The sequence below is a fragment of the Carettochelys insculpta genome, chromosome 4 (genome assembly GCF_033958435.1).
Source record: "Carettochelys insculpta isolate YL-2023 chromosome 4, ASM3395843v1, whole genome shotgun sequence".
Taxonomy (NCBI): domain Eukaryota; kingdom Metazoa; phylum Chordata; order Testudines; family Carettochelyidae; genus Carettochelys; species Carettochelys insculpta.
Window position 1 is genome coordinate 81,632,695 of NC_134140.1, and position 26,060 is coordinate 81,658,754.

Sequence of the window (26,060 nt, forward strand, 5' to 3'; positions counted from 1 at the left end):
CGAGAAACTTCTTCTCGGCGTATACATTTGTGTGTGAACTCTCTTCCCTCCCCCACAGGCACCACACAATTGGGGTCTTTCCCACACTCAGTAACATCACCTGACTAGCCCTCGATGCAAGAAAGCACATGCCTGCCGTTCGGTGCTGACCATGCTGCCGGGCAGCACCATGTCCTGACTCGCGCACGGTTAGGGCTCCAAGGGCGAGAAACAATTTTGGGGCCCTTCTGCCACTGGAAGGATGTCTCCCCTGGTGGTTAACATATTTGAGGGCTTGCAGCCATTGAGGGAGGCAGCCTTCCTCCAGCAGCTAAGATATTCAGGGGACAACAACTGGCTCCTCACTGAAACCCCCCCAGGCCCTCTCAAGGAACCACGAGTCTTGGTGCTGCCAGTGGGGGAAGTGTCCCTCAGCTGCTAATATAGTTGGGGGCTTGCAACCACTGGGGGGTACTCTCCCATGGTAGTGAACATTCGGAGGGGGGCTACTTCAACTGGTCCCCACCAAAAATATTTTCAGGACCTTTCTGCCACCGGGGGGGGAGTCACTCCCAGAGGCTAAGATATTTGTGGGCTTGCTGCCACTGGAGGGGCAGGGGTCTGCTCCAGAGGCTAAGATATTGGTGGGATTACTTCAACTGGCCCCCTACTGAAATCCCCCCCATGCCCTAGCAATGGACCCGGGGGGGGGGGGGGGGGGGTCTTCATGCTTCCGGGAGGAAGTCTTGGGGCAGTGGAACTTTTCAACTGGCTCTCTGCAGCTGCAGACCACAGACACCCCCCACACCCCGCAAAAAATATTTTCAAGAGCTTGCTGCCCATTACACACACCTGCTGCTTTTTGCAAAATCTTTGATATTTCATTTGTGAAATCTTTTTCCTAACCTTTCCTATCCTGTTTCTTCATGCTTTGACCCCACCCCCACCCCCAAAACACAGGTGGAGGGGCCAGCTGAGATTCCTGTTTGCACTGTAAGTTCAGTGTTATGAGATTTCACTGACATCCCCTCTATTGGCAATATCTGTGTCGTGAAGAGGGAAGACAAGAATCTTTTTTCCTAGCCTTTTCTATCTTCTTTCTTCTAACTTCACCACAGCTTTTCAAGGTCCCTGTGTTATTTTCAGGGACTGGATGAAATCATGGGCATGGGGACAGGCAGTAGATGGCCATCTGAGAAAACACACTTGCTGATTTTTATGAAACCCTTGACAAATTCAGTTACAGAAGAAAGACATTTCTGTTAACTTTGCCATCTGTGTGGATGCCCTACTTTTCCTTCCTTCTGATGGGAAAAATGGACACAGGAGGGGAATGAGGAAAGTGCAATGTGGCAAGATGATGTCGAAGACCAGCAAGCACACTCAGAATGCTACAGAGATGAGGGAACTGTTGGGATATGTTCCCCCCAATACACTACTGCAACAGTCGATGTTTGCCAGGTGAGTGTGGCAGCAATAAGTCAAGTTTATGAGGAGCATATAGGGAGGTGAGGATAATCAAAATCAAATTTATAAATTCCAGATTTACAAAATCGATAATAAATTTGATCTTATCTCATAGTGTAAACACAGCCTATATTCCATATCCACCTAAGTGTCCATTATAGTCTCATCTACTTGATAACTTAAATTGCCCATGTTATCCCAATAATTCCTGCATTAGACTAAACTTCTGACTGAGCTAGAGAACATCTTTTAAAACATCATCCCACCTTAATACCCTCTGTATATTTTCAATTTAAATTACGCTGTCATTTTCATAGCAGTGTATTAAAAATAATCAGCAAAAATGCGTGTGAGCTAATAGTGTGAGCAATTAGTTAGAGAATAAGATCAATGGCTTTCAGACAGACTATGCAAAATTTAACCCTGAACAAATTATGTGAGAGAACACAACAGTTTAATTCAAGAGTGCAGATCTCAGCAACACTGATTTTATCTCAGCATCAACCCTGGATTTTCAATAAACGTAAACACAACTGTTGATAAGCCAAAATACATAGTGATGGTTTGCACGTTGACTGGCAAATACAGTTGACTGCTCAGAAAAGACTCAGCCTGGAAGGCAGTGGGCGAGTGACAATTTCCACGTTACTGTTGAGAAGAATCTTGAAAAGTATGCATGCTTCGTTACAGAATGCTGAAGACAGGTAAAGTCCCACATTTGAACACGGATCTTTCTGGCAGAGGTCATTATGAAAATTCATAAGTTTCCCTTAGAGCAGGGCTTCTCAACATCTCTTTCTGAGCCCCTCCCCTCCATTCTATAAAAACTCCATAGCCCACCTGCAGCACAATTGTTTTTCTACATATAAAAGCCAGGACGCATGCCAGGAGTAGCATGCAGGGAAACTTCCTGGGGGGTACCACACATCTGAGTTGCTCAGGTTTCAGTTTCAGCTCTGAGTGGGGAGCTCAGGTACATGAGCTGTGGCTCTTTGCGACAGGGTTGTGGATATCTGACTGGGGCCCTAGTCAGTCTAACATCAACCCTGCTTGAAAACCCCCTGAACCTGCTTGTAGCCCTGAATCCAAGATTGAGAACTACCATCATAGAGGATATCAGAGGTGCTGTTAGTAAGTATCTTTTGCATCTGCTTGCGTCCATCCTCCCAGGGAACCTGCATGCTCTGCTTAAGAATTACAAAAGTGGAGAGGTGAAGTGTTGTAAAACGTTGTGTAGCCTTTAGACACAGAAAGGGATGAACAGGGCTCTCCTGAAAAAAAGAAAAACAAACACAAACCATCTGTTTCATTCTCCCCAGAGCCCAACACATCAAACTGACACTGCTGGCTCAGGGTTATAGGAATCCCACAGTCCCTCTTCACGCCAGGTGTCTTCCCAGTGGCAAAGGAATGCATCGTATTACACCTGCTACCCTGGCCCAGGATTCAAAATGACAGATATTGCAGCCAATTCAGTAGTACATGGGGTTTCATTCAGCTTGACTCACGAGTCTTGAAACAGTTTCTAGTCATGCTTATAGGAAATGAGCATCTAAAAGTTCACACAATACCAAAGAGACAGAAAAACTCAGAGTTTGCTGGAACGCTGCAAACACATGAGCAAATTAAACAAGAAAGTAATTTACCGATACCAATGAGACACAGCCTGTTGGGTAAGCGGCAGAATGTCAGGTGCCTTTATTTTCAGGGAAGGTGCTTTACAACCACAGTTTACCTAAGGGAACAGTGTTATGCATTACTTGCCAAATATGAACGTTTAAAAAAAAAACCACATACACACACTGTTAAAACTTTTAGAGCTCAATCTTGCAATCCGCTGAGCATCCTTCACTATGAAGTATGTAGCAGATGAAAGGCCTCAGTGCCTTCACAGGCCCAAAATAACTAAGTCCACCAGGAGATGTTGATTTTGAAAGCATGAGGTTCATGCATGAAAATTATTTCAAAAGGCAGTTAAATTACACTCTCCCCAACTTAACCCAAAATAAAGACATTTACACCAGAAGAGGAAGTGAAGCTCTCAGGAGTTTGGAAGATGACAACTATAGTAAATATCAGCATTGCTAGTGATGTGTGTGATTAAATGTCAATACTCCTATTCAGCCATAACATATACCTGGGAAATTCCCACTGCATATTCCTGAGAAGAACACGTGGGTGAGGGTGGAAGGTAGGTGAGACGGAGAATAGGAACTAATGAATAGAGTATAATTGGGGTGCAGAATGACTTAATTGCTCATTGCCATGCATTTTACAGTTCACAATGCTGAGCCCTGCTATCTACAACCATAATTCAAAGCTGGAGGTGAAACAGAAGTGGTGCATTGCATAGTTATACAGTACAGACATACTATTATCCCTTGGCCTTGTATAGAAAACAATCGAGTCAAGGGAAACAAAAGAAAAAGAATGATAAAGAACTGCAAATGAAAAGTTAAACTTAGGAGAAATACTAAAAAATTGCATCCAAGATCTTCTTTAATACTTTGGGTCCCTTACACTAGAATTTCCTCCTACACTGGAATTGATCATGTTTCAGGAAGTCTTCCCAGACATTTTAAAATGTATCAAATTAACATTACATTGAATTATTAACTCCCAGAGACTAGACCACTTTTAGTCCTTAAACCTGCAAATCTACTGAAGTCATTTATGTGAGGTTTGGCTACATTATCACAACTGTCATAATCAGTTCCTCAGTCACTCTAGGCTTTAAAAAAGTCAAGCTATTTTCTGTATGTTCCCTTAAACAGTATATTGTGTACAGGATTTTAATAAAACTTTTTTTCATGTTAAAAAAATCTCATGACATCTCCTATTATAAAATCACAGGAAAAGTGTGAATCAGGCCGCATCCAACATATTCCAAGGGTCTTATAACAGCACAAGTCACATTATCACTGCTCCAACTTTCTTTCAATTCATTAGAACTCCCCAACGTGTGCTGTGAAATTTTATAGCTGTGGACCTGACTTTTCCGTGGGGGCAGATGAAACAGTAAACAACTGAAAAATGTTAATCAAGAACTGCAGCAGAACCCCTGGGCCACACAAGGGACTACTGCAAAGGAGACACTCCACAAAATAGAAGACAAGTCTAGGATGCTGTACTACTCCTCCATGAAACAGCTTCTTTACCTATCCCACACACAACCTTTTTTTTTTTTTTTTTTTTTTTTTTTGAGAGCAAGGCTGGGCTTACAGTGGCCGGTTCTAGTCTGGAAATTCCTGTGTTCAAAACATAGGGTGTTCACACCAATTACTCATAAAAATGGAGAAAAAAATGTTACTTTGTACACAAAATAATCCCCAATTTCTCCCTCTCCCAATTATACGTCCATCAGACTTCCTAAAAAAATACTCTGACAAGACTGCAGTTCTGCTTGCGTTTATAGCATATGTATAATCAAGAACTTCAAATACCCTACAGTGACTGCTCTATATTCTGCAACAAACTTCCTATGGTAAGAGTAAAATGTAGGTAAGGTAAGACAGTGAAGTTTAAAGGTTTCACTGAATTAAACAGGAAAACAGAGCAAGCACAGTGTTTCTTAATATCCTTTTGCCATTGTCCAAGTCAGATGGAAATGCCTTGACCAGAATAATAAACTGACCACTCGGTGGCAATTTACTGGCACAGAAGAAGAACTTTATCCCAGTTTAACTAGGTATGTAAAGAACTCAGGCTTGATTATAGTTAAGGCTAAACTGAAAGTAGTAACAAACAGATGAAACAAGAGCTTCACTTCATTTTTTGATTACATTCTATACTCAGACTAGCAAGGCGAATACATATTTATGAAGCGGCTGAGGTTGATAGAGTAGGGAGGCAACCCTAACAGTGTGACACAGCAAGTGCAGAAAGTGGGGGCTCGCAAAAAATCGTAGAAGTACCTTGATGTTATAGGCTTTGCATAAAAAAGCTCCCCAAGGTCAAATTGGGGGAGATTTTTTATGCTCCCTGGCCTTGATAAATAGTGCTGCCACCACTAAGTGGAAAACGTCCCCCTTAAACCAAGGAAAACACACTTGGAGATCTTCCTGTGGGCCCAAGCTTCACCCTTTCTTTAGGAGATATCTTGGAAACAAAGAGCTGTAATCTGATATCTGACCTTCCTTTAGGCAGGCATTCACACGGGCACTCTCTAGCAAACAGAAATCAAAATCATTGCCTTCAAAAACTAATATATTCACAAAAAGAGAGGGAAAAATTCCAAGAAAGCAAACATGCATACTTAGTTACTGAATGTAATTAAAGCAATTACAGATTATTACTATTAGAGCACAGAGAATTACTTCCCTGGGATTCATATTAGAAGTTACAGAGTACAGTGGAAAGAAAAAATGGTTAGCCTGCCCAAGAAGTCCTTCACCAACTCCAAAAATAAAAGTAAACTGATTGCATCTAACTAAACATTTCCTTTCTATTTACATATCTCTGCGGTGATTATGAGATGGTCAGGATATTTACTGGATTCATTCAAGCTGTTTAGGATCACTTTTGTCTGTTTCCTTTGCATCAGCCACACAGACCCCTCAGACTGCAACTTTTATCAGTTCAAAAGAATTTCTCTCTCTCTCATTGGCTTACCTGGCAGCCCTCCACAGAGGCCCATGTTAACTCTTTACAGGCATTTATTCATGACATACACCTTCTACACTTAGCCACTCTTGGTACAGAGACCACCTCCAGGCTACAAAGTCTAAACATCAGTCTGGGGTGACCGCATATATAAGATAAACACACATTCTAATTTCCTATCAACCATAACCAATTACAGGGCTGGAACTCAGTTTTCCAGAAGTACATGTTCGATAAAAGAAGGAAACAAGAAAGAATAATTTGGCTGGAAGAAGCCGTTGATAGCCACTTAGAAGCATTTTGTGAAAAAGGGAAAGTAGGTTCAGTTTTCGCTTTAGTTTCCTGAAGGTAAAGAATAGTATTTTCTTCATTTAGATTAAGTTAGTCAATAAGCTAACTGAGAAAGGGGAAAGCAGGAAATGCAAGCTTCCTCTTGTATGCTAATTTTATTATGTAAGTCAAGAGTTTTTAGATAATTTTATTTTAACTAATAAAAAAAAAATCAAATTAACATTCTGGTTTTAGTGACAGATAGCTAGCCATGTTTGCCTGTATTTTATCAGAACAAAAAAAAGCAGTCATGTAGCATTTTAAAGACTAACAAAATAATTTATTAGGTGATGAGCTTTTGTGGGACAGACCCACTTTTTCAGATCATAACCTTACCAGAACAGACTCCACATATAAAGCAAAGAGGTCCAAAAATTCTTATCAAGGTTGACAAATCAGAAAAATTGTTATCAATGTTAGCAAATTAGAAGAGCAGAGGGATGGTGAGTGTGGGGTGGAGAAGTTAAGAGTTAGATAAAACATTAAAGTATGTAAAAGAGTTCTTATAATAACCCAAAAATGATCAGAGAGATGATAGACTTGCCATTTAGAAACAGTTCTTCTGTATGTTTGTTTTCAAATATAATCTATCCCTTGCTATCACTCTACACAACCAATGATGCGTCCTTTGTTTAATAATACTAGTACTACACAATAGTATAATAAACTATTTCATATCCGGCATCCTATCATCCAGAATTCTCAAACAACAGGCATCTTAACCATAAGTACACTTTAACTAAGTTTTCCATAAGTACAGTATACTGAAAGTAAACACAAATAAATACAGTAAATATAGGATAAGTTTAGAGTGTACAATATGACTGTTGTTGGCAAATCGAGTACTCTGCATACACTTGTTTGTTTCTTAATACCTAATTTTGCTTTTCTTTAGTGTTATGCATTGCTAGGTATATTTCTCTATTATCCAGAATATTTGATTATCCAGCAGCCTCCCAGTCCTGAGGCAGTCAGATATGAAAGAGTTTACTGTATGCCAATTCTATCATCATTATTGTTCCATGCATGATTGAACAAGATACTTTTTTGTTTCAAGGATCACAGATTTCAACACATACGAGGTGGTCCTGCAGAGCGTTCAAAGTGGGACAGTATGCAGTTACATGGTACACCTGACAGACACCTGTCGACTTACCATACTGCCGTAGAGTGACACTAAGTGCCTGTACACCCAGAGGGCTCTCTACGCCCTGGCTTTGGGGCCAGACCAAATGCAACTCAGAAACAGAGCCAGGATGCCCCTGTCCCGTGTGCACCGAGGAGGACTTTCCTGACTCTGAGGAGTGGGACGGATAGCTCAGTGGTTTGAGCATTAGCCTGCTAAACCCAGGCTTGTGAGCTCAGTCCTTGAGGGGGCCATTATAGAGATCTGGGGGAAATCGGTTAAGTTTAAAAAAAAAAGATGGTGTTTGGCCCTGCCAAGAGGGCAGGAGACTGGACTTGACGATCTCCAGAGATCCCTTCCAGCTCTATGAGATGTGTATCTCCATATATTTATTTAACAAGACCATGAAAATCGGCTGAGAGGGATCTATGTGGGTTCAGAAGTCTGAGCAAAAGCTACACACACACACACACACACACACACACACACACACACATTTACATATGACAACAAATTGCATGGCCCAGCACTGAACCTCTCCCAAATGCTCTAATTACATTTACCCAAAAACATTCACCCTCCTTCCCGATAGCAATTTTCTATAAACAAAACATCTATCCTCTTGTTCCATCAGTTCTCTCGTCCCAATCTCTCCACATATCACGTTGTCCTTCCTCACCACCACATCCCATAGTCCTGCAGCTAAGCCACTCTCACAGTAACAGCAAGCGCTGGCAAGGGTGCTGTTCCTTTTCCCCAACCCCTTGCTAAGCACTCTCTTGCCCCAGGGTGACTCCTCAACTCTCTCTGACAAGACAGCAGGGCAACGAGTGAAGGGAGTGAGAAGAGAAAAAGACCGTCTCAGCTAGCCCCAAGAAGCCCCCCTCTGGCAACTGGCTACAGGGAGGCAGAGACCGGGGGCAGGCATCACTGAGTGAAATTGCAGCACAGAAATCAATAGGCCTCTATCCAGCCATTTCAAAGCAGGACCAGGAAGCCTGCGGCTGTGGGGCAGGTTCGTTTGAGAGAGAGCCTGAGAAACGTCTTTCTTTGCAATTAACACTGTGAGCGCACCTACCCTTTACAAACAGACACAGCATGGAGTTCGTGGTTCTCTCTCTATACTTGTTATTTTCTTCTGTGCTGCCTAGCACCAGCCGCCGCCCCACGTGGCAACAAGGCCGTTGTGGGAGTCATGCTTGCATAAGAGGCTGTGAAAATTCTTCTCAGCAATTTACATTTGGATGCGCTCCTCTGCCCCCGCAAGCACCACACAGTCAGGGTATTTCCCACACTCTGTCGCATCACCTGAGCAGCCCCCCACTTAATAAAAGGATGTGCCTGCCATTTGGGGCTGACCATGTTGCCAGGCAGCACCACGTCATAGATTCCTGCTCTTGGACCCCTAACCGTGCACAAAAAACTTCAGGGGCTTGCAGCTGCCAGGGGGAACTACTTCAACAGGCCCCCAACTAAACCCCACCACCACCTCCCTCAACCCAACAAGGACCCGGGGGGGGGGGTAGATGACACTGGGGAGGGGGGTGGAAGTCTCCCCAAGTGGCAAAAATTTTCGAGGTCTTTCTGCAACCAGGCGGGGGAGTCTCCCCCACCAGCTACGAACTGCAGGGGTTTGTAGCCACCCAGGAAGACTACCTCAACTGGCCCCCAACTGAAATCCCCTCGGGTGACTAAGATTTTCAGGGCCTGTCTGCCGACTGGCGGGGGTGGGTGAGCAGAGGGACAGTACAAGTGGCCCTCGAGCCATGGATCCCATACCCCACAGCCAAAATAGATTTTTGGGGACCATGTCAACTGGCTATTCAACCTCCCAAACACCAAACCGTCCCACAATGGCAATGGAATTTGGTAAGCCCCATCCATCCCCATTCCTCATTTTGGCAATGCCTGTGTAATATAATATATGGAGATACACGTCTCACAGAACTGGAAGGAACCTCAGGAGGCCATCATATCCAGTCCCCTGCCCTCTTGGCAGGACCAAGCACCATCCCTGACAGATTTTTTTTTTTAAATCTATTTTGCCCCAGATCCCTAAATGGCCTTCTCAAGAGCTGAGCTCACAATCCTGGTATTAGCAGGATTTTTTTTCCTAGCCTTTTCTATCCTCCTCACTTTGAACACCTTCACACAGGGAAGAGTGGGTGGAGGGACAATTGAGAGTATACACTGTGCACAGAAGCTGTATAATGAACTGGGAAGCCAAACACCCTCCCCTCAACAACTCACTTTTTTCCAAATTTTGCTATCTACTCTTCCTTCATGCTTTTCATTGTCCCTGCATTATTTTCAGGGATCACATGTAATCGAAGGATGGAGGACAGTCAGTGGAGGGCCAGTCGAGAAGACACACACCTGATGATTTGTATGATATCTTTCATAATCACTTACAGCTACAGTTTTAAAAAGCAATTCAGTTGTAGAAGAAAGATTTCTGTGCATTTGGAGATCTTTGTTGATCCACTAGTTTTCCTTCCTTCCACCTGGAAAAATGGATGTTTGCTTACTACTGGAGGGGAATGAGGGCAATGCAATGTGGGAAGATATCATCAAATACCAGCAAAAATACCCAGAAAGCTACAGGGATGAAGGAACTGTGAGAAAGGTTCCCACAATGCACTACTGCAACAGTCGATGTTTGCCAATTGAGTGTGGCAGCAATAAGTTGACTTTGTGAGGAACACGTGGGGAGGTGAGGACAGTCAAATTTGAATTTATAAAATTCAGCATTACAAAATTGATATTAATACATCTGAATTTATCTTGTAGTGCAGACATAGCCTTAGGCTTCCAGCTCCCCAGCCAATCACTTCTCTTGGAAGGAGACCTGCATTTTTCCCTTTGCTAACCAGGGAGAGGAGAGGAAGTGAGGGTCCCAACAAGGCAGGCCACCTAAACAGGAAGTGAGAAATGAGATTTATAATGAGGGCCAGAGAGACACCGACAAATTGACTCAAGGAGGAGAGGAATGAAAGAACTCGGGGGGAAAAAAGAGGAAAGGAAAAATCAGAGAAAAAACAGAAAATAGGATGAGTGAGAGAAAGATGAGACAACCAACGAACTGAACAAAAAGCAAGAACACCAAGATTAAGTAAAAAAACAAATATTTATGCATACATTTAAAACCTATTTCATACTGCCAGAAGAGAGTAGAGTTACGCTGTTTAGCACTTATACAGCAGGATAGCTCTCGACATATTCAAAGCATTATACAAACAACAGCCCCACACCACCCCTACCCAGATGAGTCCTATCTTCATGCTACTAACAGGAAAACAGAGGCAAGGAAGGAGGGAACTGGCTCAAAGCCATGCCTGACAGAAGCAGGATTAGGGCTCAGGGGCGTAACACTTCTGACCATGTGTTTGCTCCTAGAGACAGGGGTTGAGGGTGTCCATTATAAGCTTATGAGAAAGCAAGTCCCCGAAGATGACAGCCTGCGTCCTCCAGCTAATTAAAGTTCACTGTGGCAAGACAGGCACTAACATTCATTCTTTCCAACTCAAGTACTGATTCTGCATTTTTCTTACACTACTACAAAAGCTAAAATGCATCAGTGAGATTTATTTAGATGACTCATCACCTGCAAAACGTTCTGCCAAAATATCAAACAGAAGACAAATATTTTCAGACTATGGTGGATGAACTCATTCCATTAACAGTAGCTTCCTAGAAAGGCATGGAACTTAGCTGTACAATCTGGCATACAACATGATACGAATGGCCTTCCCCAAAGTTATAATTTCTGATTTTGATTAAAAGTCTGTTAAAAATGGTTTGGCCAGATGACTCATTTGTTAGCACACAGCACTGCCAGGCAATACACTATGGGAGAACCTCAGGTCTCTTGTTACACATACAAGTCAGCAGATGTACCCTGTTTTTAGCAGATGAGCCCTCTCTTGGAAATAAGTTACATAGAAGTCTATAAAGGTGCATCTGTACACACACAGAGCACAAGTAAGCCGTGTCTACACGTGCACGCTACTTCGAAATAGCAGCGCTAACTTCGAAATAGCGCCCGTCACGGCTACACGCGCCGGGCGCTATTTCGAAGTTAACTTCGACGTTAGGCGGCAAGACGTCGAAGTCGCTAACCCCATGAGGGGATAGGAATAGCGCCCTACTTCAACGTTCAACGTCGAAGTAGGGACCGTGTAGTCGTTGCGCATCCCGCAACTTCGAAATAGCGGGGTCCGCCATGGCGGCCATCAGCTGAGGGGTTGAGAGATGCTCTCTCTCCAGCCCCTGCGGGGCTCTATGGTCACCGTGGGCAGCAGCCCTTAGCCCAGGGCTTCTGGCTGCTGCTGCGGCAGCTGGGGATCCATGCTGCAGGCACAGGGTCTGCAACCAGTTGTCGGCTCTGTGTATCTTGTGTTGGTTAGTGCAACTGTGTCTGGGAGGGGCCCTTTAAGGGAGTGGCTTGCTGTTGAGTCCGCCCTGTGACCCTGTCTGCAGCTGTGCCTGGCACCCTTATTTCGATGTGTGCTACTTTGGCGTGTAGATGTTCCCTCGCAGCGCCTATTTCGATGTGGTGCCGCGCAACGTCGAAGTTGAACATCGACGTTGCCAGCCCTGGAGGACGTGTAGACGTTATTCATCGAAATAGCCTATTTCGATGTTGGCTTCACGTGTAGACGTAGCCGTAATGAATAAAAATGATACCAAGCTCTCTGGACCTGCTTGTATCAAGGGATGAAAGAACCATCAAGTCACCCCAAGCAAGTTTTCCCCCAAGGAAGTTGTGTAATATTTAAAACACCTATTATTAATAGACTGTTTTTCTTCCATAAACACCATATAGGGCTATGTGTACACTACGAGATAAATTTAACATTTACTAAATTTGAATTTTTAACCTTGTTCTTATGCATTTGAATTTAAGTGTCTACAAACATTCTGGAAATTTGAGTTACTGTTTCTCCGTGTCCAGTTTCCATGTCCCCATTGCCTTATTCAAGTTCAACTGCATGAGCAATGCACTGTCGGTGCCTATCTCACAGTGTCTTAGCACCAGCTGCTTGTGCTTGTTTCATGTCAGAATCCCAGAGTGCAAAGCACTGTCCTAGAATTCGGAGCACCCAGTAACCATGCGAAAACAAACTGGAGACCACGCCATTTTCTCCAGCACAGTGCTAGCACAAGCATGGACCCCAATTATTACAAGTCATTGCACACACTACCATGGCAATATCCCGAACTGTCACAATTTTGCTTTCTATTACAAAGCACAAAGAGAAATGTAAAAGGGCAGGAAACGGGGGAAAAAATTCTGATCCAAATTGCCATGCTTCTTTAGGTTGCCAAAGACAATGTCACCATCCTAAAACTAACAGAAATTGACAAAGAACAGCTTTTCATCCTGTGCGACCACAAGCCTGGAAAATTTGCCAAACTGCTGTGTGGTGCCATAACACCACATCACTATCTGGATCCCTGGCGTGGCAGGGCGTGCTAATGTGGAAGCCGCAGTAAGTCAGGCCTGCCCAAAAACCTTGTGCAAAAAATAACAGTGACTGGATGAGGCCTTCAAGGAGGAGCGCTCCATCCCCAAAAATATTAACACGCTGTTCTGCGGAGCACAGAGAAAACCTGTACCCAGACCTATTCCTATACACACCAGCAACCCACTTATAGCATTCAGAAAAAATATTCACCAAAACAACTTGGTCCCGGGGGCTTGGGGTCCAGTGTAGAGGGGACTGGCACAGGGTGATCGGTTCCAAATCTAGGGCAATGAGGTCCAGGCTGTCAGGAATAATTTCCTCGGGCCCCTACTCACTGCCTCCTTCCTCCCATCCATTGACCTCTCCCTCCTGGGCCTCCAGCTCCTCTTGGCTCACCTCTAATTCCAGACCAGGGCCTCCGCAAGTATCATAATTAAGACTGGGCTCCTTGGTGGGGCCAGCCCCAATAAGCACATGCAGCTGTTTATAACAGCAGCAGGTCTGTGGAGATGACCCTGACCACTGGTGGGCTTCCTGGACTTCAGTATAGGCCTGCCCGAGTTCTTTCACCTTCACCTGGCTTTGCGTAGAATCCCAGGAATGACCTCTGGCAGTCATCTCATGTGACATGTAATCATAGAGGTCCACATTTTTCTTAGCCACCCAGAGTCTCCTCACCACTGATTCCTTTCCCCCAACCGCAAGAAGATCCAGAATCTCCTGATGGGTCTATGCTGGAGCTCTCTTATGAGCCTGAGAACTACTAGGCAGAACGCTACCCTGAGTGCTCATGATTGCAGAAGACTGCCAACAATGCGATTGCTACTAGTGTGATGTGATGTAAACGGGTAAAAGATTTTTTTTCATTGTGGGCGCTCTTTATATTTGCACGCCTGGGTGCCGACGAATTCAAATTAAAATTTAAATAAAAAATTTGCAGACTTCCTGTGACCTTCTTCCTGCACACCTGGATGGAGAGCAGCAGAGAAGGAAGCAGCCATACTTGGCGGGTAAGCACCTTACTTTTTGGTATACACACAGGACACTTCTGGAGGCTAATAAATTCAATTTAACGATATGGCACTTCCACACTGGCATTTATTTCAGATTGCAAATTTGAACATGGCGCTACACCCACCTAGTTGCAACGATATTGCAATATAGGTATTATACTGACATTAGGGCTCCCTAAATCAAGCTAATTGTATTTACAGTGAAGACCGTCGCTTGGTACAACCGAGCTAACTGCCATAATTCGCATTTATTTTGTAGTGCAGATGCAGCCTTGGTCCCTCTATATGCCTTAGCAGGAATAACAGCTCCAAGATATTTTGGAGCAGAGGTGGGGAGTAGAGGAGATTTTTATTCATTTAACATACAATCAAAACAGAACAGTTTATTGTGTGGCTAATACAAACACAAATAAAACAGTGAAAGTCTGAAGCACATTGTCCATATGGTAAATCATCTCAGGTTGTCTAAATTAGAGGATTTTGTTGGCAAAACAGCCATTTTTCTGACAAAACCTTAGGAGCATCCAGATTCCCAAGGTTGTTCTGTTGACAGCTGTATCTCACTCGCCACGAAGAAGAATGCCGCTGTCGAGAGAGATCTGTTGACAGAAAGTCGGTCTGGATGGTGTAGGGATGGAGGAGGGGGGCCTCCTGTCAACAGACAGGCCTTCCAGGACCCCAGGCAACCCTGTCTGCTGTGCTTTCATTTGGCTGTTTTGCCGAAAGAGCAGTCAGGCAGTCCAGCTGCACTCTGTCGACAGAGCTGATGACTCTTTCGATCCGCCCTGCAGTCTGGCCGTGATCTAATTAATCCCTCTAGTCCAGACACAGTCTCAGAGAGGTAGCCGTGTTAGTCTGTAGCTTCACAAAAAAACAAGCCGCCCTGTAGCACCTTATAGACTAACTAATTTATTTATTCGGTAATGAGCTTTGGGTCTTATCCGAAGACAAGTTATCTATTCCATAATCACAAACTAACTTACTAATAAGTAAAATTAAGGTGCTACAGCACTGCTTGTTTATTGTCCATATGGTTCTCTAAAACGATTACAATAGGATAAATAGTTTGAAAGGACTGAATAGAGAACAGGACTGGTTTTGATACCAGAGCAGTACAATCCAAGGTAATGTTCATCAGTGACTGAATTAAAACATATGAAAGACAAGTAAGCCCTATAAAAGAAAGGCTTGAGGAGAAGCCAGCTGTCTTATCATCACTACCCCCAATTTAGAAAGCCAGAAAGGTATGTGGGTGTTCTAGAAATGCAGTTGCCCTTCACAGCCATCTGTTTTTCCCTTATTAAGGCATGCTATACTTTTGCAAACCACTTTGGCAGCTTTCTCCTGGGAACAGAAAAAGACAATCTTTCTGTCAATCAAGCCCAGTGAGCTTTTCTGCTCTACTAGCCCAAAGAAATAAACAGCAAAATTAAGACACCTCCAGATGAAGTTCTTGCGTAATTTTACAAGTTATATCCAAAGTAGCATTTCAGTTTAGCTTACTCTTGCTGAGCAACTCCCCCAAATGTAGATAAACTCCCATTTTCCTCCACACTGCCTCCAGGCACCTATTTAGATCTTTCTGTTCAGAGAAAACAAGCACACACATTGTAGTTCTTTTAGAAATGCTATAAAACAAAATATCAGAGAGGTAGCCGTGTTAGTCTGTATCTTCAAAAACAGCAAGAAGTCCTGTGGCACCTTAAAGACTAATACATATTCTGGAGCATAAGCTTTCGGAGGCAAAGATCTTTGCCCCTGAAAGCTTATGCGCCAAAATATCTGTTAGTCAACAAGGTGCCACAGGACTACTACTTGTTTTTGTAAAACAAAATTTAACTCTGAAACAGCCCCCCGCACTCTGATGGCGGTAGAACTGAAATTACCAACTATTGGACAGATTGGTGAGGCCATAAAAAGTATGCAATTGCAGTGATATATTACTTACTTTAAAAAGGAAAAAAAAAAAGTAACTGAAGAGATCATTTTTTGCTGCTCCCATGTTATGCTACAAAAGCCAGATTCAGTCAGTATATGCTGGAGGCAATTTTCAATTTGTTGCAACTTCAGCTAATTTGAAGTAAGAAACCACTTAAGCTTTAAAAAAAAAAAAGAAATGAATGGCTGATTATTTTTAACAACATAAAGGCAGGTCTATTTTCTCAATACTCCATATAAAGCAGGGATGGGCCACCACTAATGGCGTGTGGGCTGCATGAGTGGCTCACCTTCACCTCAGTGGGCCGCAGCAGCTGTTCCATCTGCAGCCCTGAGGACTCTGTTGGCCCCCACACCTGATGCCCCTCTCACACACTGGGGAAACAGAACCCTACACTTACCTGCTCCTCCAGCTCCCTCTCAGAACTTCTGGAGCACGTGAATTGCCTGATTTCCCCTCCACCACTGCTCCTCCCCTTCCTTCCAAGAGCTGGAGCTCCATGAAGGGCTGATTTGTGGCATTCCAGCTCTGGGAAGGAGGGGTATGGAGCACAAACCACGCACGTGGAGAAGGGCAGCCTGGGGGTCTGTGGACCACAGCTGGCACCCCAGTGGGCTGCACATGACCTGTGGGCTGCAGTTTGCCCACCACTGATAAAAGAAAGAAAATTAGTTCCACCAGGCTGTTTTGAAGATTTGTAGCGTGCTCAATATATCTCCAATGCTTAACAGTATACCACACAGATGTCATGCCATCTCCCACCCAAAACTTGGCATTTAGGAATTAAAACACCAAGGTCAGGAGTACTTCTCTCTTAAAAAATACATTACTAGCTACTCTAAGCTTATTACCCTTCTGAATCTATCTGCAGATACTCAGAACCGTTCTCTAGCACTATAAACTTGTGATTATGGAACAGATCACTTGCCTTTGGACACACATTCATTTATAGGCTAGCATATTAATACCCAGATCAAGTAATGTGAAATGTGCCAATTTTACATATCTTTTCAGTACGTAATTATAGCTTAATTGCAGTAGTACTTGTGACTATAGTAATCCACAAACTCTTCACTGAAGTCTCACTCCATATGAAGTATTGAGCATTTAACCTGCACCTTTCTGTCCCTCAGGATGGCAACTGAAAAATCATCTCTTTTTCAAAATTCATTTAAAACCTTGCAAGAATAACACACTCATTATACTCACTAATGTCAACTAAATCTCAATGACCAACTCTAAGAAAAATTAGCCAAATGCAATACTCAATGCTACTTTGTTATTCTCTACTATATTTATCCCCGTTGCCTTTGCCAAGTCTGAGGTAGTTATTACACAAATAAAGAAAACACCGGTATGAACAAGACTAATTTTCCTTGACAAGAAATGAGAATTCTAACCACCAACTCTCACTCGAGCCACTGAGTCTTTGGGAATTTGGAAACAACTCCATGTCTATATCTACAAGTACGGTAAGTAGTCCCATTCTGCCAGGTCAAATGCCCTCTCAATTAGCCAAGAGGAAAATTCAAACATATCAAAACTGTTTGACTGAGATATGTTGTCTATGCACAACACAGTCTAATCTGTTGAAGTGGGTAGAATACCATCTATCCTATTTGTTATTACTACAATACTGCGGTGGGGGGGGAGGAAGGAGATGGCACTGTAAAAAGCTGTCGTCAGTCCTTCCCTTTCTCATTAAGTACCATTGTGTGTGCCTTTATGATATAGAAGTGCAGAGCAACATTCCTTCTACATACATTAATCAACGTGAGAAACAGTTTTAGGGTAAGCTTTCCTATAAAATTCCCCCTGAAAAACTGTAACAAGACTCTTCTCCAAAGGATCTGTTTTTGAAATAAATCAAATGAAAAATTTCATTTTTCCCCAATAGACATGATAAAGACTTTATAAAGGATAATTAGAAATTTCAGTGGTAAGGGCCTCTGTTGATCACTTGACTTAACAATATCTTTGGGTACTCTATGCACATGTTCTAATGTGAAAGAACTGGATGATAAAAATTAATGCATTTAAATCCTCAGAAGCAGACCATTCTAAAAAGGCTCTGGTCCTAGAAGCTGAAGTCTTTCTCTTCCAAATAATAGGAATTTGGAATAGAAAGTCTTTATCGTAGCTTGGTGTATCACGTACCCTCTTTCAATGGTTTCAACTTCACTTTCTGGTTTTTAATTTTTACCCTCAGCTAAATTAACTCTGGCCACAAGACCTGTTGTAGCTTACCGTACTCTCTCTTTCCCCCTTTTTGCAAATTGGGCAGCATTACAGACATTATCTTCCCTCAGTCCAGAAAAGCAGTATTTGCATCTTCACATTCAGCAGTTCAAACTCTGAAGTTTCAACAGTTTGAAGAAGTAAGTGTCAGCACACGTCATTGATTTTCTTTTGCTAACAGCCTTTTGCCAAACTTTTTTTTTTTTTTTTTTTTTAAAAAGAGACCTTTCCTCTCACCTCTGCAGGAGAAGATGTACTTTTTAACAAACTCGAAATAATTTAAAAGGTTATTCGAACTAAGTGAAGCTTTTAATTTGGTTTAAGAATGTATTTCAAAAAAGTACATCCAATCATCTGACTATGCAACACTGATTTTGGTCCAGATAGCCAGAAGACAGGCAGGCTACCCAGGAGAATCCAAGCAGTCACCCACACATGCTAGGTAACTAGCATCATCTAACTCTCCTTCCTCCCCCCACTCACGTCAGACATCTGCCAACCCACAGAACTCCAAACAAAGCATTTCTGACTTATTGGTGAAAGTTTCTTTCCAAAATTTATGACCAAAACGGTTTTGGCAATCCTTTCCATATTTTTGTTTTTAAAATCACTTTAGCATAAGCCTATGTAGAAACTTGGGTACAAAAATAACACAATACAAAGCACACCTCAAAAGGGTGTTTCTGAGATGCACATGAACAGGAAATCAGTTCATAGACTTTTACTGCCTTAGTGATCATTTCTCTAAAATTAGATTAACAAGCTCCCAAAAGAACTTGTTAACCTAGCATTAGACAGCACAGACAGTGTAATGCTTTGAGAATTTTTTTTTCCCTGTAAGTCCCAAGACCCAGAACTCCGTCTGCCTTCATCAGCACTGGAGACCACTTTGATACACTTTCACCATTGGCTCCTTTTACACCTGCTTCTTTTAGCAATATCAACAGTGTGCACTAATTTCCTTCCCATGCCTTGGGAGTCTCCTAGCTCTGACTGATATACGTACATTCTCAACTACATGATACGGTATGCTACCAAGTAGCTTCTTCACAGCTTTAGGAAAAAGAAATGTGTTTCCAGCATTTCAGCCCACAACATGAACCAAGTGAATGAAACAGAAACTGAAAAGAAAAACAGAGAGTGAAATCCTATTCTTATTAGTGCTCTTCTCAGCTATCACTTCTAGTCCCTAGTCTCAATGTCCAAATAATTGGTGCATACACTAGAAATACAAAAAGAACAGCTTCATGCAAATTGTGAGCTACATAGATAAATTTCCCAGAGCACTCAAGTATGAAAATAATTTAAGCGTGCAGTGCATCTGAAACTTTACTTTCAGAACTAAGTTCTATATTTGAGATATATTAGCCATTAAAGTATATTTTAAAACAATCTGATTAGTTAAAAATTGGTCACAGGACCTATCACAATCTTAGGAACTATTTTAATGTTTTACCAATATTCTTATTAGTATTGCCCTTTGAGCCAGTCACATGGGGAAAAGCAAACATCAAAGGATATTTCAACTCAAGGCTCATGTTTCTGGCAGATAATCAAAAGCACAAACACCATCTTCAGTTAGTCTTGACTTCATCTCAACAAAGCTTAGAGATGCATTAAAAACCTTGCCTGGAAAATCTTACAGGTCACAGGCACTAACAGCAGGACAAGACACCTAGTCCTTACTCAGGCAATGTAAGTTTTGCCCAAGTAACACTGCCTAATGAATCTGACCTTTCTTTGAAGGGAAAAACAAGGAACAAATTATACCTAGTACCATCATAGAATCCTAAATATCTAAATATTTAGTACACTAAATATCTTGGGCAGGAATCACATGCAGTACATGGGCAGGAACGGTAAACCAGAAACTGACTGAGGTACTAGCAACTGTGCTATTCCATTCTAATACCATCTTTACCATTCTGTAGAACTTTAGAGACAACAGAAGTAACAGCTTTGATTCTGTCCTGGGCTAAGCATGTCCCTGACCTCAGCATGGTTCCTGATGCAAGAAAGTTTAGCTGGGGGAGGGCTGCAGTGCGGTCCAGATCACCCAACAGCTGTCCTTTACCAATAATTAACAAGGTAATGAAATCCTGTGTTTGTACACATTTAATTACTTTAGCTAAAAGCAAAGAAATTGGCTGACTGAAACAAGCTTTTTCCCCCATAACCCCAGTTATTAATACATTGTTGCATTACATCTAAAGCATTTATGTATTTTAAATCTTGTGATCTGTATGACTTGCGTGGCACTGAAAGGCATGCCCACACTAACAAGTCCCAAACACTAAACTGTTTCATTAATAGTTTTTCAAATACTTTAATCCAGACACTTAAGAGAAAACAAAATATGTGGGGGGGGGGGGAGTGTGATGATATTTACTAGGGTTGTGGGTTTGTCATGGACACCCTGACTTTTTTTTGTTTACATTACTTTAAGCAGCATTTCCCTGATAACAGCGGACCCGTACCTATGAAAAGCAACTCCACACCAGTCCAGTGAGGAGAGGAGTGATGGGGGGTGAGGTCCAGGAAAGTGAGTCCACCCTGCCCTCACCTCCTAGCAATGGCTCCTGTCCTCCACAGCTGGGCCTGGCTCCTCAGTCGTGGAGCCTGGGATCACAGTACCACTGACTTAAGTTTTCATAATGACAGAGAGGATGGCTAAACGAGATCTGAGTGGGCCCAAGACTCTGTGAATGACATCAGAGCACCTGGAGCAGGGAGCTGAGCCCAAACCTGCGGGACAGGAACCACCACTATGAGATGAAACAAAACAGCAGTCGTGCATTTTAAGGACTAACAAAATGACTGACATTATATGCAAATGCCACCAAATGAAAAACAGTCTCAACTGTGCTGAACTCTAATGCTGTCCAGTCTCAAAAATAACTCAGACATTACAATCAAGCCAGCTGACAAAGGGGGTGCTGTTGTCATCACAAATAAATCAGACTATGAACAGGAGGCAGCTAGACAACTCTCCAACACCACATTTTACAGACCCCTTCCTTTTGGAATTCTAAAGTAACATCAGAGGAAACTACATCATCTACTTAAGGAACACCAAATTCACTCAAACATACCATCTGAATCCCAACCCCTCCTATTACCCCTCCTTTACTTATGCTACATCAATGACATCTTTATCATTTGGACACATGGTGAAGAGACTCTGGCCTTGACTATTCCACATGAGATACACATTCCTGGACACGACAGTACAAATCACTGATGGCCACATCAACACCACTCTCTACCAGAAGCCCACTGACTGCTACATTTACCTACATGCCTCCAGCTTCCACCCAGCACACACCACATGATCCATCATTTATAGTCAAGCCCTTAGATACAATCGCATCTGCTCTGATCCTACCGACAGAGACCAAAATCTTCAAGAACTCTTCCAATCATTCATGAAACTTAATTACCCACTGGGAGAAGTAAAAAAAAAAACAAAAAACAACAGATTGACAGGGCCAGACCAATATTCAGAAACCAGCTACTTCAAGATAGGCCCAAGAAGATCAATAACAAAACACCACTTGTCATCACCTATAGCCCACACCTCAATCCCCTGCAACACATCATTAAAAACCTACAACCTACTCTAGATCATGACACTACACTCCAGAATGCCCTAGATAACAGGCCTGTTCTCTTCTTCAGACAACCTCCTAACCTAAGAAAGATTCTCCCTAGCAATCACAGGGTACACAACAGTAATATTAATCCTGGAACTTTTCCTTGCAACACACCCCATTGTCAAAGTTGTCCACATATTTATTCACATCACTGGACATAATCATTACAAGATCAAGGGCTCATTCTTGTGCACCTCGACCAATGTTATATATGTGCCATTATGTGCCAGCAATATCCCTCTACTATGTACATTGGACAAGCCAGGCAAACACTTCATCAAAGAATAAATGGACACAGAGCAGACATCAGGAATCTCAACAGTGAGCATTTCAATAAAGTAGGCCATTCTGTTAAAGAGCTGAAAATATCCTTCCTGCAACAAAGTGACTTCAAAAACAGATTGCACAGGGAGATTTGTGAACACTTGGTATGAAGAAAGACAGAAATTACCTCACACATTACAAGTACTGTTAGTTTGTTAGTCTTCAATGTGCTACTGGACAGCTTTTTGGTTCTGATATTACAAGCACTGCTTCCTTTCCTTTGATGTCCATAATGATCTCAGGCACGACACTTAATATCCCATACCCTTCAATCCCCCTCCAGTCTTATGTACTTGACTTGTCACTTTTTAATGCAGGTTGGGGTTTTTTTGGGCTTTTTTTTTTTTTTCGACCGCTGTATCATATGTATATCAGTCTGTGCTGCAAATGCTATTGATCTGCTCATCACCTAATAAATCATTTTGTTAGCCTTTAAAGTGCTGCATGGCTGGTGTTTTGTTTTGTTAGAATACAGACCAACACAGCTACCTTTCTGTTACTGTGGGCTGGAGTACGAGACGGGCTCACATTTCCATCTGCCCCCACCAAGGGCCTGCCCTATTCGCTGGGCTGGGGTAGACTTATTTTCATTCCCCTCATCCCCCACTTCCCAGAAACCACCTCCTCATCAGCTTGGAAACAGAGTACCAGTGCCCAGGGTGGAGAGATTGCTGCTGCAGGTGGTCGATGTACCATCGGTAGGGAGTAGGGATATTAATGGCTAACCAGCAGGCTTCACCCTAAACGGATGAGGCCTACCAGTTAGGGTTAACTGGTACAGGCTGGAGCAGCACCTCATCTGTTGTGGGCCACTCCAGTCCTGAGGGGCCTGCTGTGGGCAGGGGGGCATTCCAGCCCAGCCGCAGCAGCTCTGGTCCATGGCAGCCAGCCTGGCCAGTGTAGCCCATCTGCGGCAGGGCAGGGAGGCCTCTCCAGCCTAATCTGGTACCCCCACCACCCACTTAATCAGTTAACCCGCTAAAAATTTAACGGGTTAACTAAGTAAATGGGATTTTATATCCCTAGCAGGGGGAGGAGAAAACAGGAGTGGAGAAGAACACTGGCATACTGGTCACCTCCCTAGAGTTTGTTTCCTCGGTGGTTTTTTTCTGCGTTTGTTGACAAATGCATAAGTATTCGTGTGTATTGCACTTGGAGGCAGAGACAGCTGAATTTTTATACCGAGGGCTTTACATACATACCACCTTCCCTAAACCCATGACTAACTTAATTTACTATGCCTTTTCTGTGACTTAAAGTATGCTATGACACATCTGCAGCCCTCCATACTACCCAACCCTTCAAAATTAAAGGACTAACTTTAACAGAAACAGTTAAGAGCTACATTTCTTCAGATCTGTATTGTTTAACTTCAAGAAACTGAAAGCTCATGAAACCTATAATAGTGAAGTGCAAATGATCCTCCCTCCCTCCCAGTTATTCTACTACATTTATCATTGTACTACCCAAAGGATAACACATCAGCAACAGTATAAGACTATTACAATTTACAAATGGAATTTAAGATCCACTACAACTATGTATGTTATGAAAGATATATAAAGTCCATTTGCAAATTTTAAAATCTTTATATGCAAAAACCATATAAATCAAATACGACAGTTAAAAATTAGGAAGAAAAAAGGCAAGATCAATTTTCTGATCATAATAAAGAACAATACTTAAATCCAGCTTCACAGCAACAGTCAGTTAGTACTACAAATAATGGCTAATGATATAAGCACTCCAGCTTTAATGTCATAGCTATTGCAAGTTTATTATAAAATAACATGTGATATGTGAGAATACTTCTCGTTCTAACTAATCCCTGTTCAGTGACAACTGCATGTGTTTTTAAGCGTACAATGCGGTTTTATAGGCTGAGATGAATGCTGATCTCCATGGTTTAATTTGGGTTTTGCTTACCTTTGCTCTTGTGGATGCTCTTCCACATCCTCCTCAGAATCAGCCTAACGAACAGAAAAGAAGTAATATGTAAGGATTTAAATATCATAACAGTGTACAATGGAAATGCACCGTGCTTCTAAGCCCACTGAAATTGACATAACCATAATTCACTAGTAAAAAGCCAGTAATAATAATTATGTAGCTCCATTCAGTACAAAGAAATTCTACACGCTTAAGTAATCAGATATCATCTAGCCAAGATTTAGGATTTTTTTGTCACTTAATATGGTTAATCCATTATTTTTTCCAAACTTTGATCTAATTTATTTATTTCCAATTGTACAAAAGCACCAAATCAGAATTTGATGCACTTGTACAATTAAAACAATTAAAAGCATACAGCAAGAATTAAAGATAAACTAATACCAACATTAAACACTCCCAAATCATAAAGATCAATCGGTTCCCCTGTAAAAGCACATATGCTCATTCAAGGCATTCATTATCCAAAGTCTGAGAAAACAGATCCCAAAACACCTTGAAAGTCTAAGCTCTGGCATTTGCTTCCCTTCCTGTGGCCAGACAAGCTCCTAAATGTAGGACTCCAATGAACACAGAAGATCACACACATTTCTATGGCCTATGAGTTCAAGCATCACAGCTGCTCCCAACTGCAGAAATAACAAAAGGTCTCCAAAATATAGAAGACACTAAGCACGACAACTTGTAGCTCAAAACCTTTTGAATTGCATGCCAAAGTGAAATAGAGCTTTGATTTAATATGCTTGTTGCAGGAAACCCCTTTAAAAACAGGCAAATAGCTGTGTTCTGAACTAGCTGAAACCCACCAGCGATCTTCAGATATAATACGAACTAGGGTTCACCAATCCAATTTGCGATGACAAAGTAAAGGACAACTTTAGTCAGATTAGCATTTTTATGAAATGGTCAGTCAGTCACCTTGCCAAGTACAAACAATAAATTTTGTCAGTTACTGATGCACAAGCTGAAAGTCCCACAAGGTTCACTCAGATACAATTATGTCTACCTTTGCCAGGGTCAGCAAACACATCAATACATCATTGGTTAATGGCATTAAAAGCATCTGATAGATTTTTTTTTAAATAAAAGGACACAAAAAGCTTATCTTTATCCATTGCCAGAAGCAGATCATCAACCGAAGAGACAAACACAATTTTCATTCCATACCCAGGCTTGTAACTGCCAGGAATTAAAAAAAACTGAGAACTTAAAAACTTTTTTTTTAATAAACTTTTTTTAAAAATGGATGTTAGAAATCTACCCGCACTTCACTCACCTCACTTCAGCATCAGCTTAATTACAGATGTTAGTACCTGAAGGGTGGAGTTGGCAATCATCTTCCTTCACTAGACTTTGCCACCTAGGAGCAAGCTAAATCCAGTTTCCCATTGTTCCCTATGACTCACAACCTCTATGAGGCTTCAAATTTGAATCCCTCCAAAACAGCTAGATCACAAAGACTACTCTGATTCTGAGTGATGCTCTCCACAGCCTTTCATGTTCTCCAAGCATGAAACTTCAAATCTGATCCTGTTTTGCCTTATTCTGTATCACCAGGTTCTTCACCATTCTTAAATGGTTCTACTGATCAGAACTTCACATTCTCAGGTGATAATAGCAAAGATGCCCTGTATCTGTCACACAGCTGTGATGTAACACTTCAGGCATTCTTGACTTAGAACGTGCCTTCTCACTCTAGCAGTATTTTCCTTCTTCTAGCTGTCAAAGGCTACCAATCTGTCATCATTATCTGTGAGGAACAAGCAGGCAGCGAGTGTAATTAAGCATCACTTCATTGACTCTTCAGGATAGAACGACAGCTTAGTAGAACAATGTTATCTAGGCAGTTGCCAGCCTGAACCTCAGCCATCCAAAATCTAACCTGTTCTGGAGGTAGACCAAAGTGTCCTGACCTCACAACATAGCTGGCAATGAAGTTTTCCATGACAACCAACCTCTTCCCTCCAAAAC

General features: G+C 42.2%; 1 protein-coding gene across 4 annotated transcripts in view; it reads right to left on the bottom strand.

Moving 5' to 3' along the window:
- Nucleotides 1-26,060, bottom strand: part of TMEM131L (transmembrane 131 like) — a 164,146-nt gene that overhangs the window by 123,456 nt on the left and 14,630 nt on the right. For all 4 annotated transcript variants that reach the window (XM_074993153.1, XM_074993152.1, XM_074993151.1 and 1 more), the window contains exon 3: nt 24,066-24,109. In XM_074993153.1, the coding sequence (XP_074849254.1) occupies nt 24,066-24,109 (44 nt within the window). The remainder of the gene's footprint in view (nt 1-24,065; nt 24,110-26,060) is intronic.